Source organism: Ovis canadensis, chromosome 4 (assembly GCF_042477335.2).
Source record: "Ovis canadensis isolate MfBH-ARS-UI-01 breed Bighorn chromosome 4, ARS-UI_OviCan_v2, whole genome shotgun sequence".
Lineage (NCBI taxonomy): Eukaryota > Metazoa > Chordata > Mammalia > Artiodactyla > Bovidae > Ovis > Ovis canadensis.
Genome location: NC_091248.1, coordinates 125,977,382 through 125,998,635, shown reverse-complemented (window position 1 = coordinate 125,998,635; position 21,254 = coordinate 125,977,382). Strand labels below are relative to the sequence as shown.

General features: G+C 47.3%; 1 protein-coding gene across 1 annotated transcript in view; it reads right to left on the bottom strand.

The window, feature by feature from the left end:
- The window catches only part of CNTNAP2 (contactin associated protein 2), a 2,336,063-nt gene that overhangs the window by 245,019 nt on the left and 2,069,790 nt on the right, over positions 1-21,254 (bottom strand). Inside the window, exon 18 of the mRNA XM_069588655.1 lies at positions 11,466-11,684. Within this exon, the coding sequence (XP_069444756.1) occupies positions 11,466-11,684 (219 nt within the window). The remainder of the gene's footprint in view (positions 1-11,465; positions 11,685-21,254) is intronic.

Genomic DNA, 21,254 nt, shown 5'->3' with positions numbered 1-21,254 from the left:
GCACCCAATGGAATATTACTAAGCCATGCAGAGAATGAAATCCTGCATTTTGCAATAAGGTGGATGTACCTGGAGAGTATTAGGCTTAGTGAAATAAGTGAGACAGACAAAGACAAACACTGTATATTGTCACTTACAGTGGAATCTAAAAAATAAATAAATGTATACAACAATACAGAAACGGACTCAGATACAGAGAGCAAACCAGTAGTTACCAGTGGGGAGAGGGGAGGGGCGAGATAGGGGCAGGGGAGTGAAAGACACAAGCTACTATTAATACATGAATGAAATAAGTAGGCAATAAGGATATATTGCACAGCACAGGGAAATATAACCATTATTTTTAATAACTTTAAATGGAATATAATTCATAAACATTGAGCCATTATGTTATACACGTGAAACTAATATAAATCAACTGTGTGTGTGTGTGTGTGTGTGCGTGTGTGTATGCTCAGTTGTGTCTGACAGTTTGCGATCCCATGGACTATAGCCTGTCAGGTTCCTCTGTACATGGAATTTTCCAGTCAAGAATACTGGAGTGGGTTGCCACGCCCTCCTCCAGGGGATCTTCCTGACCCTGGGACCAAACCTGCATCTCTTGCCATCTCCTGCACTGGCAAGCAGATTCTTTACCGGGTGGGCTACCAGGGAAGTCCCTACTTCAACAGAAAAAAGAAGCCAGCTTTGATGTCTGGGGAGGAGCTTCAGGTAATGGGAGTGTAATGCTCTAAAGTGGGAATAGGCTGGGTGCATTCAAGGAGTATACCAAGACTGGAGACCAGTTGGGAGACAGGTTACAATAGTCCAAGCAAGAAACAAGCATGGCTTCGACAAGAGTGGGCCCAGTGGCTGGAGATAGCAGTGGATGCATTTGAGGCACGGTCTAGATGGATGCAGTCATAAGACTCACTATTGATGGGCAGTGAAGAGGGAAAAAGGACACCAAGGCTAAAGCCAAATTCTGGGCTCAAGCAGAAACGGGTGGAGCATGATGTCCTTTACTGCAATGGGAAGGCTGGTGGAAAAGCAGGTTTGGGGCAGGCACCAGGAATTCTCCCTGCCATGTTTACTCTGAGATGACACCAGACAGACATCCCCTGTTGCTGACAGGACAGTCCTGTACTTTGATGCAGAGTTTTCGGGAAGAGTGAGGCCTGGAGCTTTTGATTCCAGAGTCACTAAGTCATATCTGGCTCTTTGCAAACCCATGGACTTCTGCACACACAGGCTCCTCTGACCCTCACCATCTCCCAGAGTTTGCCCAAGTTCATGTCCATTGAGTCAGTGATGCCATCCAACCATCTCATCCTCTGTCATCCCCTTCCCCTCCTGCCTTCAATCTTTCCCAGCATCGGGGTCTTTTCCAATGAGTCCATTCTTCGCATCAGGTGGCCAAAGTACTGGGAGCTTCAGGTTCAGCATAAGTCCTTCCAATGGAATATTCAGGGTTGATTTCCCTTAGGACTGACTGGTTTGATATGCTTGCAGTCCAGGGGACTCTCAAGAGTCTTCTCCAGCACCACAGTTTGAAAGCATCAGTTCTTCAGTGCTCAGCCTTCTGTATGATCCAACTCTCACATGCATACATGCCTACTGGAAGAACCATAGCTTTAACTATATACGGACCTCTGTTGGCGAAGTGATGTCTTTGCTTTTTAATATGCTCATTTCAGAGTTACTGGTGCATAAGTAGTATTGGAGCCATTGGACTAGGAGAGATCACCCAGGGAAACGGATGGTTGGGGAAGAAGCTTCCATGTCTGATGTGCCAACGTTTAGTGAGAGACAAAGAACTCGTAGGATAGACTTGAGTCCTGGCCAGTGAGGTCGAGGGAAAGTGGGTGCCATGTGCCACAGACTCCAAGAAAAGAATGTATTTCAGGAAGGAGGGCACACGAGCTGCTCCTGAGAGCCTGGAGGAAGCTGGAAGGTCATGTTCTGGACACAGCTCTAGAGAGCTTCGTGTTGACTCCGACCACCTTTGTAAAGGGTTTACCAAAAGAGCTAAAGAGAAAAGCAGCTTATTTCTATGTCAGAGAGACTCTCAAGTAAGTCGTCGTGTTCGTTCCCTGCCGCCAGTGCTTCGGCATAAAATCCTCTTGTTCTTCCAAGCCCTTTGTGCGCATGTCAGATGGTGAGTCCCTGCCTGCCTCGATTTTTGCTTCCGAGATGAATGTGATCCACGGACCACCTGCCGGGGCTGACCCGAGCCCAGTGACTGGAGTCCTACCTGAATGCCTGGTCGTCTACTACAGGCTCTGTGACTGAGAGTTGCATTTCATAGTGGGGTACAGCTATCATCTGGGGGTGCAAGATTTTGGGGGCTGGTTCTCCCAGGCACTGTGGTCAGCCTTGGCTGCAGCTTGAGCTGAAGGCAGTGCTCCAAAGCCATCACACTTTTCCAAATATGTGGTGGGCCAGAGTCGCTCCCCAGATGAGGGACCTGCAGTGGAGGTGATCAAGATGGCCTTAACGTTCTCAGCTTGGCTCAACTTCAGACATGTTTCTTCTGACCACAGACTCTCTACTCCCCTATTCTTAGAGCATTTATTCTTTCTCTGCTCCTTTCCTTTGAGATGGGTGTATGTGCATGCTAAGTTCTTACAGTCGTGTCTGATTCTTTGCAAACCCAGGCACTGCAGCATGCCAGGCGTCCCTGTCCTATATGATCTCCAGGAGCTTGCTCAAACTCATGTCCATTGAGTTGGTGATGCCAACCAACCAACCCTCTCATCCTCTGTCGCCCCCTCTCCTCCTGCCTTCAGTCTTTCCCAGCATCAGGGTCTTTTCCAGCGAGTTGTCTGTTAACATCAGGTGGCCAAAGTATTGTAGCTTCAGCTTCAGCATCAGTCCTTCCAATAAGTATTCAGGGTTCATTTCCTTTAGGGTTGACTGGTTTGATCTCCTTGCTGTCCCAGGGACTCTTAAGAGTCTTCTCCAGAACAATTTGAAAGCACCAATTCTTCAGTGCTCAGCCTTCTTTATGGTTCAACTCTCACATCCACACATGACTACTGGGAAAACCTGGGATCAAATTCCATTTCTTGTCTCTTACCAGCTGCCTGATCTTGGGCTGTTAACTAACCTCTAGCATTAATTTCTTCACTGTGAAAAGAAAACAGTACCTTCTTTTAAGGTTCTCATGTGGATTCAGTTCATTTCAGTTCAGTCACTCAGTCATGTCCGACTCTTTGCGACCCCATGAACCACAGCATGCCAGGCCTCCCTGTCCTTCACCAACTCCCAGAGTCCACCCAAACTCATGTCCATTGAGTCGGTGATGCCATCCAATCTCATCCTCTGTCATCCCCTTCTCCTGCCTCAATATTTTCCAGCACCAGGGTATTTTCCAATGAGTCAGCTCTTTGCACCAGGTGGCCAAAGTATTGAAGTTTCAGCTTCAACATCAGTCTTTCCAACGAACACCCAGGACTGATCTCCTTTAGGATGGACTGGTTTGATCTCCTTGCAGTCCAAGGGACTCTCAAGAGTCTTCTCCAACACCACAGTTCAAAAGCATACATTCTTTTGCGCTCAGCTTTCTTTGTAGTCCAACTCTCACACCCATAAATTACTACTGGAAAAACCATTGCCTTGACTAGATGGACCTTTGTTGACAAAGTAATGTCTCTGATTTTTAATATGCTGTTTAGGTTGGTCATAACTTTCCTTCCAAGGAGTAAGTGTCTTTTAATTTCATGGCTGCAATCACCATCTGCAGTGATTTTGATTGCAGTGATCTGCCCCCCAAAATAAAGTCAGTCACTGCTTCCACTCTTTCCCCACCTACATGCCATGAAGGGATGGGACCAGATGCCATGATCTTAGTTTTCTGAATGTTGAGCTTTAGGCCAACTTTTTCACTCTCCTCTTTCACTTTCATCAAGAGGCCTTTTAGTTCTTCTTCGCTTTCTGCCATAAGGGTGGTGTCATCTGCATATCTGAGGTTATTGATATTTCTCCCGGCAATCTTGATTCCAGCTTGTGCTTCATCCAGCCCAGTGTTTCTCCTGATGTACTCCTCATATAAGTTAAATAAACAGGGTGACAATATACAGCTTTGCTGCTGCTGCTGCTAAGTCACTTCAGTTGTATCCAACTCTGTGTGACCCCATAGATAGCAGCCCACCAGGCTTCCCCGTCCCTGGGATTCTCCAGGCAAGAACACTGGAGTGGGTTGCCATTTCCTTCTCCAATGCATGAAAGTGAAATGTGAAAGTGAAGTCGCTCAGTCGTGTCTGACTCTTCACAACCCCATGGACTGCAGCCTCCCAGGCTCCTCCGTCCATGGGATTTTCCAGGCAAGAGTACTAGAGTGGGGTGCCATTGCCTTCTCCGTATACAGCCTTGACATACTCCTTTTCCTATTTGGAACCAGTCTGTTGTTCCATGTCCAGTTCTAACTGTTGCTTCCTGACCTGTATACAGATTTCTCAAGAGGCAGGTCAGGTGGTCTGGTATTCCCATCTCTTTCAGAATTTTCCACAGTTTGTTGTGATCCACACAGTCAGAGGCTTTGGTATAGTTAATAAGGCAGAAATAGGTGTTTTTCTGGAACTCTTGATCTTTTGATGATCCAGCGGATGTTTGCAATTTGTTCTCTGGTTCCTCTGCCTTCTCTAAAACCAGCTTGAACATTAGGGAGTTCACGGTTAACGTATTGCTGAAGCCTGGCTTGGAGAATTTTGAGCATTACTTTACTAGCGTGTGAGATGAGTGCAATTGTGCGGTAGTTTGAGCATTCTTTGGCATTGCCTTTCTTTGGGATTGGAATGAAAACTGACCTTTTCCAGTCCTGTGGCCACTGCTGGGTTTTCCAAGTTTGCTGACATATTGAGTGCAGCACTTTCAGCATCATCTTTCAGGATTTGAAATAGCTCAACTGGAATCCCATCACCTCCACTAGCTTTGTTTATAGTGATGCTTCCTAAGGCCCACTTGACTTCACATTCCAGGATGTCTGGCTCTAGATGAGTGATCATACCATCGTGATTATCTGGGTCATGAAGATCTTTTTTGTAAAGCTCTTCTGTGTATCCTTGCCACCTCTTCTTAATATCTTCTGCTTCTGTTAGGCCCATATCATTTCTGTCCTTTATCGAGCCCATCTTTGCATGAAATGTTCCCTTGGTATCTCTAATTTTCTTGAAGAGATCTCTAGTCTTTCCCATTCTATTGTTTTCCTCTATTTCTTTGCATTGATAGCTGAGGAAAGCTTTCTTATCTCTCTTTGCTGTTCTTTGGGACTCTGTATTCAAATGGGTATATCTTTCCTTTTCTCCTTTGCTTTTTGCTTCTCTTCTTTTCACAGGTATTTGTAAGGCCTCCTCAGAAAGCCATTTGGCCTTTTTGCATTTCTTTTTCTTGGGGATGGTCTTGTCTCCTGTACAATGTCATGAACCTCCATCCTATCAGGCACTCTATCAGATCTAGTCCCTTAAATCTACTTCTCACTTCCACTGTATAATCATAAGCAATTTGATTTAGGTCATACCTGAATGATCTTGTGGTTTTCCCCACTTTCTTCAATTTAAATCTGAATTTGGCAATAAGGAGTTCATGAACTGAGCCACAGTCAGCTCTCAGTCTTGTTTTTGCTGCCTGTATAGAGCTTCTCCATCTTTGGCTGCAAAGAATATATTCAATCTGATTTTGGCGTTGTTGATCTGGTGATGTCCATGTGTAGAGTCTTCTCTTGTGTTGTTGGAAGAGGGTGTTTGCTATGAGCAGTGCGTTCTCCTGGCAAAACTCTATTAGCCTTTGCCCTGCTTCATTCTGTACTCCAAGGCCAAAGTTGCCTGTTACTCCAGGTATTTCTTGACCTCCTACTTTTGCATTCCAGTCCTGTTTTTTGGGTGTTAGTTCTAAAAGGTCTTGTAAAGCATGTCAGCCCTTGGCTTAAGTATCATCTGAGACATCTGTGCCAGTTTGTAAGTTGCTGCTACAGACTCAAATTTGTGGCAAAGGGGAACAACTGACGTATTTCCTGTGCTTTGATTCCTTCAATGAGGATTGGAAATTTTTTATCGTAAAATTTTCAGATACTAAAAAGAGCCATTTTATTCATACAGAGATTTGAGTGTGCTTCATGAAGGGAATTCCGTTTTTCTCCCTTGCATACAAATGGTGACTTTCTTTACTGCCTCCATGACCTTGCCAGTTTCAGACGGCATGGGATCATCTACTTGTGAGTCTGAAACGCCGAGGATGTGAGGAGCAGCTGACCGAACCAGCCCCACTGTTGGGTTCAGGGACGTGGGCAGTTGTCCAGGGCTGCTTTCCGAGTGTAGCCCAGAGAATGGTCCTTGCATGCTGGTCCCCTTTGCTTGTGAGTCTATCTAACAAAACTCAACTCTGCCATAAACTCAGGAGCTGTCACTCATGAGAAAATTTTCCTGATGGACACACTGTCTGGCAGAGGAAGAGGCGACTGCAGGCCTCCTGCTCCCACTGGCCAGGACATCCTCAAAAAGATGGTGCTTCTCCCATCGAATACCAGCCAGGCCCCTGTGCAGCAAAGAGGATCCTGAAGGATGCAGGACTATTTCCCAGCTTCTTTCGGGGTGACATCTTGCATAAAAGGCTTGGCCTCCTTTATCTTCCAGAGAGATATCGGAAGAGGTCAGAGTCAAGAGAGCTGGGCCCGAACATCTGTCATAGTTCAGAGTACCTAACAACCATGGACAGAGGAGCCTGGCAGGCTGCAGTCCATGGGGTCACAGGAGTTAGATACAACTTAGCAACTAAACCACCACCGCCAACCATCTTGCCCAAGGAGCCCTTAGGAGCTTAACGTCCCCCTGGAGCCTCCAGCTCTCCTGAACGCTGGCCTCCTCCTTAAACCACTGCTGAGCACAGTCCCATGCTCTGGCCCAGGTGGATTTTATTGCACACAAACCCCTGCACCAGCGCTGCCCCACTCCTGGCCCCAAAGAGCCCGCTCGCCTGTCCCAGAAAGCTCACGCTGACCCTGCCCCAGGCGGCTCACGCTGACCCTGCCCCAGGCTGGCCACCGGGCTCCAGGCTGAGGGTCCACCAGACCCCTGTTCCCTCCCAGCCTGGCCGCTGTAGCTTCGGCGGTCAGGACTCTGGACTCACTGGCATGTCTTTCTGCCAACCTGGGCTCAATGCAGCCTGGTGTTGTTTGTACCTAGATAATGACCTCGAGCGTGTCTGCTCTTCTCCACCAACCGGGTAAAATCTGGCCCGTGGCTGCACGGAGGCTGCAGGTCTGAGCCTCTCGTGGTTCACGGGCCTCTGCAGGCCACGCCGGAACGCATCCCAGGCTACTCGCTCATCATGGACCAAAGACACGAGAAAGCTTCCGGTGCTTTTCAGGCAAATCCCAGCAACTGCCCTTCTCTTCCCTGTGTCACTTTTCATTTTAAAGTGGAACCATTACCTTGTCACTAAACCACCATCATAGCCGGATTCCCGTAACTTCCAAACGACTTGTGTTAACCAGCTTTGTATGGCAGCTTCTAGTTACCTCTTACCGGCGGGGTGATGAGGACTGTGTTCTCATTTTCTTAGTGACTGTGGAAGAGGAGATGGGAGCCCGACTCTGGCTAACAAAGGCAGAGGGTAGGCGTCCTGGGAGTCCACTTTGGGTCCAAAGCCAAGGACGACCCTGGGTTTGTTTTAGCTGTAAGCTGAGCTTTATGCATGTCCACTCGAGAAGCCCTTGGTCAGCTTGGTCACGTCTCCACTGCACACAGTGTTGCTGGGCGATGTTTGCAGGTGGATGCTCACTCGCCATCTTGGCGAGAAAATTCCTGCACCCTGGCTAGCTGCTCTGTGGCTGCTGTGGCAGGTGAGTGGAGTGGCTGAAGACTGATTTTGGGTATCAAGGGGCATCTAGCCCGTGAACTTTCCTTCAGGGCTGGCGGGCTGAAGCGATCCCAGGTGAGTATTTGGGGAAGGAAGAAATAAGCCAGTTGGAAGTGAGTTCTGTAGGAGGGGGTAAACATGATACAGCAGAGGGAGAAAGCTAAGGGAGTAAAAGGTCAAGGGAAAGGTGGTGAGACAGCTCCCAGTTCATGAGTGCGGGCTCTGAGCCGGGTACTCTGTGCTGCGCTTAGCATGGACGGACTCATCTCCATATGATGCGCAGGAGCTGTATTCCTGTCTGATGGAAGAACTGGCTAACTTGTCAGTGGTCTCTAGATGCTAAGTGGCAGAGGTGGGGTGGGCAACTCAGACCTTTTCAGACTACTTCTTAACACATAATCTTAAATAGTTAAAGTTGGAAGAAAGTTTGGAGAGCAACAAATCCAACACCTTGATTAGATGAAAAAGGAGATTTTTATTAGATGAAAAAGAGGAAAAGTGATAACTCTTGTTATTAGAGCTGAACTGAGAACCGCTTCTGGTTATCTGAATCCCTATTGAATAGTCTTCAGGTAACTGGCTCCAGGATATCATAGCCGTTGAATTTGTTATTTTCTGAAACAAGCCCCCTCCCATGTCCCCTGGGGTGGACTTCTATTGCAGAAGATGTTTTTCATACTGGCTTGAAGAGTGTTTCTCATACCGGCTCAAACAGCTTGTGTCTTGGTGATGAGACTCACGTCCACATCTCAGATAACAGGAAATTAGAAACTGGGGCAGGGGGCCTTTCTCTTTCTCATCAAGTGAAAGGAAGTTGCTAACTCATCACATCAGCCCACGTCTGTGAACCTTTTCTCTCTCCAAGGTCAACAGTGGTTTCATAATTGCTAAACTCAAAGAATATTTTCTTGGCCCTATTTCACTCATGGCACTTGGTATGATTTGTCAGTAATAAGCAAACTGTTGCATGAAACTCTCCTCCTGTGACAGCCTTTCTCCTGGCTTTTCCTTGCTTGCTCTTTTCATCCCTCTTCATTCTCCCTGAGATGCTGTTTTTCTATCTGTCCCTTATGTGTAAGTATTCTGTTGAATTCTGACCTCAGCCCTCTCCTCTGCTCTTTTTATAAGCTGTTTCTGGTCATCTCACTGAAATGAATCAAAATTCTTTCCAAGACCATAATAAATACTCTCCTTTCTCTTCTTCATTTTACAATTTTACTTAGTCTCCAGAAATGTTGGAGACAACTATAGTCAGTAGACAGAAAGAGATAAACGTAAAATTGGACCTCTGCATCCAAAGTTATCTCAGAAAAACGAGGACCTGGGTCAATTAGGGTCACCTGTTATAATGACAACCAAGTGGATCTACCCTGCATGCCTGGGATGAGCAGGGTTTAGGAAGAGACTTATATCTAGGTGATCTGGCCAAGAGGTATTGATAAGGGGAGATCTGCTCACAGTATTCAGTGGGAATTTGTGGACCTGGTATTTAATATTATTAATGCATATATGTGGAATCTGCAGAAAAACAGAGTCACAAACATAGAGAACAGATATACAGACACTAAGCAGGGGAAGGGAGTGGGGTCAGTTGGGAGACTGGGGCTGATAAACAGAGTGGGCTGCCACTTCCTCCTCCAAGAGATCTTCCCGGTCCAGGGATCGCACCCTCATCTCTTGTGTCTCCTGCTAGGCAGGTGGACTCTTTACCGCTGGGCCCACATGTATATCTAACGAGAACCAACTATATAGCACAGGGGTAAAGGAAAATGGAGGTCCAATCTGTTTGTAGGACAGAATGCATTCCAGCTGTAATAAAAAATGCATTCGAATAGATAGTAGATGTAGACAGATACTGTTTGATTCCGCTTATATGAGGTGTCTAGAACAGTCAAATTCACAGAGTCAGAAAGCATATTGGTAGAATCCAGGGGCTTGGAGTGGGGTAGGGAGAGGGGACAGGGATTACTTTAACAGGCACAGTTTCGGGTTTGGAAGGTGAAGCATTCAGAAGATGGAGGGTGGTGAGAATTGTACAGGAATGTGAATACACTTGGTGCCACTGAACTGTGCAGTTAAATATGGTTAAAATAGGATGTTTTATATTATGTGACTTTTGCCACAATAAAAAAAAAATTTAAATGGCTTGTTTTCAAGTCAGTCTTACTTCCAGAGCTGACTGACAAAGCTCACACTTTTCCAGTTTACCAGCATTTCATCAAGGAGTGGACACCTACTTTCACCTGTCTTTTTGTGGCTTCCTAACATCCTTCAAGCATCCCACCACAATTATGAATGACACTGTGGGGACTCTGACCTCCACTGGGTAAGAGCCCAGGTGGCAGGCCACCTCTGCGTTACTGGGTCTGAGGCCACCATAGCCGACCGACTTGACCAGTGAACAGTCACATACCCAGAGGGGAGGTCTATGGTGGCATGGCAACTGCGGAGTCCTTCAGACTTGCTTTCTTCACAATCAACAGAGGAAAGTTAGCAAATTGCCCGAAATATTAGTATTCTGGAAAATAAAGTTTAAAATCTCACTAACCATGGACACAGGTATTGCTTGGAAGTAACATTAGGTTCAGTTAGAAAATGTCAGAAGCAGAGCCCAGACTGTGGGGCTGGAGCCACTTCCTGCAAAGGGTGCTTTGCTTTTCCTCTGGCTGAGTTTCTTCTCAGTGCTGATCTCTTCTTTCCTCTGTGAGAAGACGCTACGTAAGGAGAAGGCTCCATCTCCCTCTGCCTAGAACTTTGAGGCTGGGCAGACAATAGAGTGGATTTCTACTCCTCATTTCAAGCAGACTTGAACTTAGGGAGCCCATTACATCACTCCTCCCCCTTTGTCCATCCTTCTTTTTACAGTTAGGAGTGCTCTAAATCATTAAGGAATTTGTCGTTGTTGTTCACTCGCTAAGTCATGTCCAAGTCTTTGCGATCCCATGGAAGGCAGCAAACCAGGTCTCCCTGTCCCTCACTATCTCCCGGACTTTGCCCAAGTTCATGTCTATTGAGTCAGTGATGCCATCCAACCATCTCATCCTCTGTTGCCCTCTTCTTTTGACTTCAATCTTTCCCGGCTTCAGGGTCTTTTCCAATGAGGTGTCTGTTAGCAGCAGGTGGCCAAAGTATGGGAGCTTCAGCTTTAGTGTCAGTCCTTCCAACGAATATTCAGGGTTGTTTTCCTTTAGGATTGACTGGTTGGATCTCCTTGCAGTCCAAGGGACTCTCAAGAGTCTTCTCCAGCACCGTAATTTGAAAGCATCAATTCTTCAGCACCCAGCCTTCTTTATGGTCCAACTCTCACGTCCATACATGACTATTGGGAAGACCACAGCTTTGACTCTACAAACTGTAAGGACTTCAGTGAAGGTCTAAAACTATAAACCTAAAACTACACAGATCAGGGGCCTCAGAGAAACCCTAGCCACCCTATCATTTTATAGATGAGGACTGTGACTTCCAGAAAGCAGAGAGTGACATCGATTGAGGCTCCTGCGTCTTCTGCCTTGTCTCCCATCCCGTCTTGGAGGAGACCACAAGAGGCAAAGACACTTTTAGAAAAACCTCTATCAGAACCCCTGTAGGCGGCTCTCCTTTCCGCAAGGTGAACACCATGTCCCATCACTCACCCACAAACAGCTGGCTGTAGAGCTCCAGGCGGGTGTGGCCCTCCGTTGGGGCCTTGCGGACCTGCTGTGGCAGACGGTCCACCTGCAGGCTGGCCTGCTTGACGTTCCTCTCCGCGGTGACCCGGTGCCACTGGTCATCGTTGAGTGGGGTGGGCGACCTCACCACCATCTCCACTGGCCCGTTCCCGACATCAAATGAAAAGGACACTTCCGTGGCAGCTGGAGGAACAGAAAGAGGAGAGCCACATGAGTACTTCCTGCATGCACGTGGGAGTGCCAAGTTGCTCAGTCGTGTCCGACTCTCTGCGACCCCAAGCGCTGTAGCCCACCAGGCTCCCCTGTGAGCCATGGAGTGCCCAGGCAAGCATACTGGAGTGGGTTGCCATCCCTTCCTCCAGGGCATCTTCCTGACCTAGGGATCGAAACTGCGTGTCCTGCATTGGCAGGTGGGTTCTTTACCACGAGTTCCACCTGGGAAGCAGTATTCCCTCCCAGATACCAAATAGCTTTAACGCTTAAGGCTTCCCTGGTGGCTCAGATGGTAAAGCGTCTGCCTACAATGTGGGAGACCCGGATTCGATCCCTGGGTCAGGAAGATCCTCTGGAGAAGGAAATGGCAGCCCACTCCAGTACTCTTGCCTGGAAAATCCCATGGATGGAGAAGCATGGTAAGCTATAGTCCATGGGGTGATAAAGAGTCGGACATGATTGAGCGACTTCACTTTCACTTTTTCTAGAGGAAAAACAAAGCACATAGAGAAAGTAATCTACACCCGTCACTTGCTATTGTATACAGTGGTCCAAGGCGAAATTCTTGGAGGAGGGATAAAGTGGCAATTCATTGTTAATGAATCATAACCAAGGGGAGGAAAGTGAGCTTGGATTGGGGGCCAGGTATGCATTCCTTTTCTTATTTTACCAAGAAGTTGCCCTCATTGAGTCTTTCCAAATGAAGAACCGAAGCCTAGGACATTTAAGTCCACGGTGAGCTTCTCAGATTTAGTGAGTAGTGGAGTCAGGACCTGAACCAGGCTTGTTAGCTTCCAGAACCTGAGATCTTCCAACTTGACATACTCTGCGACTCTTCAGTGTCTCCTAGGATGTGGCTTGTGGCCCTGGCTGTACTTTAGACCCACGTGAGTGCTTTAAGAAACACACTCGTGTGCAGCTCCATCCCCAGGGATTCCCACTCATCTGGTCTGGGTGAGGTGTTGGTATTTTTTAAAAGCTTCCTGGAAAACATTAATATATACCTAGAGTCGAGGGCTATTGCTTTGGAGGAATTTGCAAAAATTTATTTTCTTAATCTAATTGTTGGGCTTCTCTGGGTGGCTCAGATAGTAAGGAATCTGCCTGCAATGCAGGACACCTGAGTTCGACTGAAACGGAGCCGGACCCATATGGGGGGGCAGATCCTTGCCCCCGACCGTGTCCTCTGCTGGTGGACAACTTTAGTCAAAGAATAATCAGAGAAGTGAGAAATGCTGAAACAAAGGAGAACAGTCAAAGGAGACTGAATAATAATAATCTGGTCACTAAGGATAGTCGAGGACCTTCAGTTCTTTCTCATGTGCTGTAGATAATTTTCTGAGCCAGATCCTATTGAGCTGTCTTATAAAGACTAAAACCCCAGGTGGAGAAGTTAACTACACGATGATCAGACTATACCCAGGACTTGAGCTGCCACAATTCTGAGAATTGACTGCAAAGAAATGGGAACAAGTGCACCCCAGAACTGAAGATTAACTAACTGTCCTAAAACAACCAAGATGTTGCTAGGCGGACCACTGACGACCAACTGAAGATGACTGTTAGAGATGACTGTGCTGTTCTGCATGTAACCCTCTTCCTCTGTTTATAAAAGCTCTCACCCCTGTGTGCTGGGGGAGGAAGTCAGCCTTTGGGCAGATGTCTGCTACCCTACCCCCCTGGTTGCCAGCATCTGAAATAAAGGAAACTTTCTTTTCCACCGACCTGGCCTGTTTACTGGCTTCTGAGTGGCAGGCAGCTGGACCCCCACACATGTACTCTTTCAGTAATGAGATCTCTGGGTTGGGAGGATCCCCTGGAGGAGGGCATGGCAACCCACTCCAGTGTTCTTGCCTGGAGAATCCCGGGACAGAGGAGCCTGGAGGGCTACAGTCCATGGGGTCGCAAAGAGTCAGACACGACTAAGCAACTGACACTTTCAATCTAATCTTTAAAGTTCCTCTGGAGAGTTTGGGAGCTGTGAGCTGTGCAGGCAGTGAGGATGACCCATCTCTTTTCCTGACCCCTGGTGCTGTGCGCAGGGCAGTGTGGGTCCTGCCTAAGACCCCCTTCTGGAATCACTTGCTGCATACCTTGAACACTCTTATCCAGGATGCCGAGTCCTTCTCATAACTTCCCCTCCGGCACTGACCACAAATCATTCTTTTTATTTTCCTAGGTCTGCTCCCAGTCAACTTCCTTGATTAAATCACCTTCCAACAATGGAAAAATGGCTTAGGAGGGTGTGCTGGTAACTTCAATTGTTAGTAGCTTTCTTACTTCACATGTTAGGTTTTAAATTCCTCAGTGACCGCTGACTGCTTTATAAACACGTTTTTTAAAAGTTTTTTTTTTTTTTTTTCCTGCCATTGGCAGGAAAGGCAGAGTGGCATGTGGGTCCCAGCTCCTCAGCTTGGTGAATGCTTTTTGACAGAACAGATTCCCCACATCACTGGAGGGCCTAACTTTGCTTAGAAAGTGATTTGGTGCCTCTATCTATCAATAAGCCTCTGACGAATCGCCAAGCGGTTTAATTAAATATCTGTCATCTTTTCTCCCCCAGGCTAATGAAAAATTCGGCTGCTTGGCACTGGTACCATTTCGAGATGATGTTGCAAGCAATCAAACTTCTAATTTAAAAACCGCAGTGGGCTGGATTCTCTTGGGACCTAGACTGTTCCCCACCCCTGGGTCAGGCCCCTCTGAGGAGGCATTTACTCTATTGAGCTCTAGACATTAGACACAGAGCTCAATGTAATCAACCTCATTGTGCTGGGGAATTTGGCTCCTTTATGTCATTAAAAGAGGACTTTAATTTTAACACCTGTGGTGATCCCACACGTGTGCTGGTGACATTTCTTCTCTGAATTAGGGGCTCCTGCCTTCCAGGATTCACTGGAGTGACCTTCACCAAGGTTTCTACACAAGTATGATGAGAATGCAGGTCAATGATCACGTGACTCATGGATGGAATGATTTTTTCCCTGAATTTCTGGCATGAGTCGATGGGGAAAATGTAACTTCAGGTTTTAAGATTGAATTTGTTCTGTTCTTGCAGTGCTGTGTTTTAGCAGATGCATTTTTTAAATGTAAGTTGTCAGAATAGCCAGAGAACAAGGCTTTCCGAGCTAAGTAGGAAAGATGGTTTCATTTTAAAAGGCATCAGCAGCCATCAGGGAAATACAATGTAGGGATAAACTGAGTCGAGCCCTAAGGTTTGACTTGGAGGGACTGATGCTGCTCTGATTTTCTGCACTCCTCTCCTCCTGCTATGATGGATTTTTGTTCATGTCTCTCAGTTGTCACCCTTTCACACTGTGTCACCCTGAGGACCAGCAGCTACCAGGAAATACCCATGCTTCCCTCTCTGCTTGTCACACTGGGTCCCCTGTTTCTGCCTCTGGGCCGTGGTCTTCTTAACATCAACACTTCCCTCTAGAGAAGGAGAGAAGGTCCCCAGGAGCACACTGTAGCTCAGTCCTCTCTCCCCAACTGGGTGCAGTAAGAGGGAATCTGAGAACAGTTCTTGTTCAGTTGCTCAGTCGTGTCTGCATGACGGCAGCATGCCAGGCTTCCCTGTCCTTCACCATCTCCTGGAGTTTGCTCAAATTCATGTTCATTGAGTGGATGATGCCATCCAGCCATCTCATCCTTGGTCAGCCCCGTCTCCTCCTGCCCTCAATCTCTCCCAGCATCAGGGTCTTTTCCAATGAGTCAGCTTTTCACATTCAGCTTCAGCATCAGTCCTTCCAATGACTATTCAGGATTGATTTCCTTTAGGATTGACTGGCTTCATCTTTGCAGTCCAAGGGACTTTCAAGAATCTTCTCCAGCACTACAATTTGAAAGCATCAAATTCTTCTGTGCTGAGCCTTCGTTATAGTCCAACTCTCACATCCGTCCATGACTAGTGGAAAAACTGAGAACAGATCCTCCTCAAAGAGCCTCCATCCAGGCTTCATTGAAGAAACCTTCGCAGTTTCAGCCCATCCCACTTCCCTGTGGCGCTTCCTGAGGAAGGGGCCACGAGGCCCCACGTGAGAGTGAAGGAAAGAGTTCCTTCATCTGTCATGCAGCATCAGCTACCCTGACATTGCCTTTGAGAAATCCCATCTCCCCACCGAACGGAAAGTGTGTTTTAGAAGCTTCTAAAGTTCAGTTTGAGGCTGATTGCTCTTGGTCTTCTGGGTGAGAGGAGCTGACATTTTAAAAAAGATAATTACAGAGAGAGTCAGCCAGCGAATGAAAGGGAGACAGCATAAAGGACACCGTGGCCAACAACACCGTCGTCACTTAACGTGCGTCTCCAGCTGGAGGCGGAAGGGCTGCCCAGTTTCTGCCCGTGGGAAAGGGATTTCAGACATCTTGAAACTATTCTTATTTTCAGAAATAAGTATTTGAGAGTTGGATGTTTCTAGGGAGGCTCATTAGAGACAACACTGTAGCAAACATGCACGGTTGCCTTTCTGTTGGTGTCAGGAAAACTGGGGAGCAACTTGCTTCCAAGCTCACACGTTGGCTTGCCATCATTTTGTAGATGCGGACAGAAGACGGGCAGCTCCTGGGTCAGAGACAAAGCGTTGTATTCCTCACAGGGCAGCATGCAAAACAAGCATCCGTTTGCCTGGGTTTCTCTGGGCCCCCGATCCCGTGGGGGCCACGTGGAGCAGTCCAGGGGGGATGTTGCTCAGGTAGCTGGTGCACTCTGACCTTAGGAAACCCGTAAGTTTTAGAGGGGCTGCTGGCAAGTCTGCTTAATGTTTGCCCTGGGAAGAGACATTAGCCTTATTAACCCAGTCAGGAAATAAACCTACCTTTTGTTCTGGAGGAAGACAATCTATCTTCCAAGACCGCTATACCCACATCCTTTCAAAGGTATGAACAAAGCTGACAATGCCTCTTGTTCAGAAGACAAGCAGAAATGGGAGAGACCCACGGAGAATTTTGCCTGACAGTTAGCTGTTCCCCTACCCTCTTCCCTGTGAGCTGACCTGATTTTGCCCAGGAAGCTATGTGCTTCCACACAACTCTGTGCTTCACGTATGGATGGCCCTATCCTGGGCCCAGCGGGTGAATCTGGGTTTTTTTCTAAGTCAAACATGAGATTGCTGTGCTCCTTGCCAGTAACCCACTTAAGATGGGACCTTTCATTTCCTCTGGCCAATAAGACATGAGGGGGCGCCTTTAGAAGACAAATCTGTTAGTTCATAAGGGAAGAGAGAGTCATCCATCTTTGCCCCTTGATCTTGGGTGGAGATGTGGTTCCCGGAGTTGGTGGGGCCATCTTGCAAACCTCAGACACACTGAGGAGAACAGGGAGGGAAATGGGATGAAGCTTGGGCTTAGGTGGCGTTCAGCCCCTAAGGTATTCCTGGCACCCCACCAGGCTTCTTGCGTGAGATATCCGTTATTGCTAAAGCCTGCTGTGTTGCAGCTGAAAGCATCCTAACTGATACAGAGAACAGTTTAGCAAGCAGCATTTATGACTTCTAGTCTTCACTCTGCCTTGTCACCTTTTTGGGTTCAGTCTATTGGTGTCCGAAAGGGGGATTATATCTATAGTTTCCCAAGAGTTTCTGTGTCCAAAATGTGTTTGAAAACATACTGACAAGCTCTAAGTTCCCTTTGTATGTGAACATTCTATGATCTAATTTCTAAGAGGTTATAAGAGAAACCATAAATGAAATACAGTTGGTCTTACTGGTGAGTGAAAGTAAAAGTTGCCCAGGTGTGTCCGACTCTTTGCAACCCCATAGACTGTAGCAAGCCAGGCTCCTCTGTCCATGGAATTCTCCAGGCCAGAATACTGGAGTGGGTAGCTGTTCCCTTCTCAGGGTATTTTCCCAATTCAAGGATTGAACCCACATTTCCCACATTGATTCTTTGTCGTCTGAGCCACCAGGGAAGCCCAAGAATACTGGAGTGGGTAGCCTATCCCTTCTCCAGCAGATCTTCCTGACCCAGGAGTCGAACTGGGGTTTCCTGCATTGCAGGCGGATTCTTTACCAGCGGATTCTTTACCAGCTGATTCTTTAGAGCTGCCAGGGAAGCCCTGCTGATCTTACTGGTAGTTATATGTATTGGGACGCTACAGGGAGAAAAGAAAGATGTGGAAAAAGAAATGCACAAGGTGGTATATGGGCATTAGAAACAAGCATAGGTGGCAGAAACTGTCTTTGATCGCATCTGGATCTTGACTGCATTTGAGTGACAAAGTAAGGAATGGGACAAAACCATGGACAGCTCTTGGTGTTAATAGACTATCTCCCCGCCCCTTCTTCAAGTATAATTCCAGCAGGTGGCACTATTTGCTCTCATTCTAACTCACCATGCGTTTTTCTCAAACAAATCACTCCAGGCTTAATGTATTGAGAGACGAATTTAACAACTGTCCAGAAGAGTAGGCTTTTGGACTCTGGGTTCTGCCAGCAGGTGAGGTAACCTTCAGACACATTAGACTCAGAGTGCTATTGGGAAGCAGCAGAAAAAATTGGTCATTCAGTACAGAATGGGTAAAAAGACCAGGGAAGGTATACAAAGTGAGCGTGCTGAGAAGACCAGCCAGCACGGTTACAATTCTGGTAACGATTTCTTTCCCTTCTGAAGTGAACTTCAAGGATGGATAGCTTCCCAAGGGCTATTCTGCACCAAATCTCACTGGATCCAAGTAACAAAACTGGTAACAGGCAGAGTGGACATGTTAGCCTCACTCTATGAGTGGAGAATGTTATAAATACAGTTTTTGCTTTTTCTTTTCCATGCAGGAAGGGCTACGTGTCCTTTAGGAGGCAAAATAATTTAGGTAAGAGGAGAAGGTATGAGAAGGCGCAGGTAGGCTGAAATGAGGTCCCCGTGGGGACCAGAGAGGTGCGGAACAGGAGGAAGGAGTAAAGAGAAGACCGGTGCTCCTGTCCAGGGCCCTGTGTTCCTGCCTTGGACATCCTGCTCCAGGACATGTCTCCGGCAAATCCCCCCTCCCTGTACAGCCTCTATCATTTGTCCTCTACTGGATCATTCCACACCAACGTACTGACACGCCTCTAATGCCAACAGCTGCCACCACCACTACCCAGCCCTTCTCTTTCCTTGCATCCCATTCCTCTGTTCCTTGCTGTTGCCAAATTCCTTGAAAGAGCTGCCTCTGTGCTCTCCCCCTGTGTCTGCTCCTGTTAGTCTTTCTGCAACCCCATCACTTCAGGCGTTCTCCTTTATTAGTTTGTGACACTGCTCTCCTCTCAGCTCCTAAACACTTCCTGGTCCCTTGGCCTAATAACTCTACAGTTGTTTTTCCACCCCTCTATGAACAGCCTGAATTTGAGAAATTCCTTCCCTAAGCATTCTAGGTTTATGTCTATTACTTCCCTGGTGGCTCAGATGGTAAAGCGTCTGGCTACAATGCGGGAGACCTGGGTTCAATTCTTGGGTCAGGAAGATCTGGAGAAGGAAATGGCAACCCACTTCAGTATTCTTGCCTGGAGAATCCCATGGACGGAGGAGCCTGGGAGGCTACAGTCCATGGGGTGGTAAAGAGTCGGACACGACTGAGCGACTTCACTTTCACTTTTCACTTTCATGCATTGGAGAAGGAAATGGCAACCCACTCCAGTGTTCTTGCCTGGAGAATCCCAGGGACGGGGGAGCCTGGTGGGCTGCTGTCTACGGGGTCACACAGAGTCGGACACGACTGACGCGACTGAGCAGCAGCAGCAGCAGCAGCAGCAGCAGCAGCATGTATCAGCACCTGGCACAATATACATGCGCTCCTGGCCTCATGAAAGCAGAGGAGCTATTTCCTGTTTTGTCCCTTTTTTGCTCACTGCCTGGAATGATGCTTGACAGAGTAAGCACTTGACAATTTATGAATGAAGAGCAACACTCTTGCCATTCAATTGTTCGGAGGCCAAACAATTAGGTAGTTTTACTCTGAGAAAAACAACTCCCTGCATTTTCCTAAGGCAAACCATAACTTAACACACTAGCATATATAAGGAATGTCAACTTATAATTCTATAAGCATCTTCTCTGAGATCATACAGTAACATAATGTGTATTTCTCAGTCTAGGAACTTGATACATGAGTCACCTCTGTTTGGAACAGACTGTGCCAAATGTTGTTCCCAAACATGTGACGTTTGAGGAACAAGGACATGCCCAAGGCAAACTCGGTAGCGGAACTAGTAGCAGGATTTTCACTCATTTCCATACCTTGTGCTATTTCCACTCTGCTGTTAGGAACAAGGACCCGGGATCATAATTATGTTTTTCAAATTTTGGCCTCCATAAGACACTGCTAAAAAAAAGAAACATGCCTAATGAATATTTCAAGGCTCCTTTCACTTAGTAGGCTGGGATGGGGCTGTGTGTGTGTTGAGTCGCTTCAGTCGTGTCCAACGCTTTTCGACTCCATGGACTGTAGCGTGCCAGGTTCCTCTGTCCATAGGGACTCTCCAGGCAAGAATACTGGAGTGGGTCGCCATTGCCTTCTCCGGGGCTTCTTCCTCACCCAGGGATGGAACCCACCTCTCTTATGTTTTCTGTGTTGGCAGCTGGATTCGTAATTTCCCACTAGTGCCACCCGGGAGTCTGTATTTTGCTAATGCCAGGTGACTCTGATGCAGGTGGTCCCGGAATACCACTTTCAACACTAGGGTTGCCAAGCTGGATTCCAGTAGGCAGGTCCTAGAATCTTGTGCTTCCTTGTCATCAAGAGATTTTCAAACTGTATAGTAAACACTTTAAATTTGTTCAAGAAAGGGTCTGGATTTGCCCTTGGCTTTAGGCAGACAGTATCTAAAGCCTTGAGTGTTATGCCTGGTAGGGGTGTCCCTGTCTGCCCAGGGGCCTCGGGTCATGCCAGGTAGCCTAACAATGTGATTTGGGTGATGGCTGGCCTCACCACACAGTATCTAGGGTGGGGACCTTGCCAGATAGTATTTAGGGTGGAGGCTGACCACTCCAGATAGACCAATAATGTGATGATGGGGGGATGACACAGTTCAGTCCCTGGAGGGGCTGGAGACTGAGGCTGGCCATGTGGGCAGTGGACCATTCCTGTGTAATGGAGCCTGAATAGAGACTCTGAACACTGATGCTTGGGGAAGCTGCCCTGGTTGGCAGTATCCCATGCGTACTGGTACAATCAATTCCGGGAAAGGAAAGTGTCCATGACTCCATAGGAAAAGCATGCCTGGTGGCTCGGCCCCTAGGGCTTCTCCCGGTCTGTGCCTCTGTGCTCTTTTTTCTGACTCTAATCGATTCTTTCCCTGTAATAACCATAAACATGAGTAGAGCTGCTTTCAGTGAGTTCTGTGAGTCCTTCTAGAGAATCACTGAACCCGAGCCTGGTTTGGGGGACCCGCTGAACTTGTGGTGGTGTCAGAGTGTGCGCAATTTTGTGTGGGCTGTGGTCCTTCCAAGTCTGCAGTTGGTCTAATTCTCTATGAAAAACTTCACTTCAGTTTTGAAGCGTATAATTCAACCCATCAGTGTTAAGCCTGACAGATGTCTGAGAATGAAGTCCAACTTCCAAGCTTACCTTCA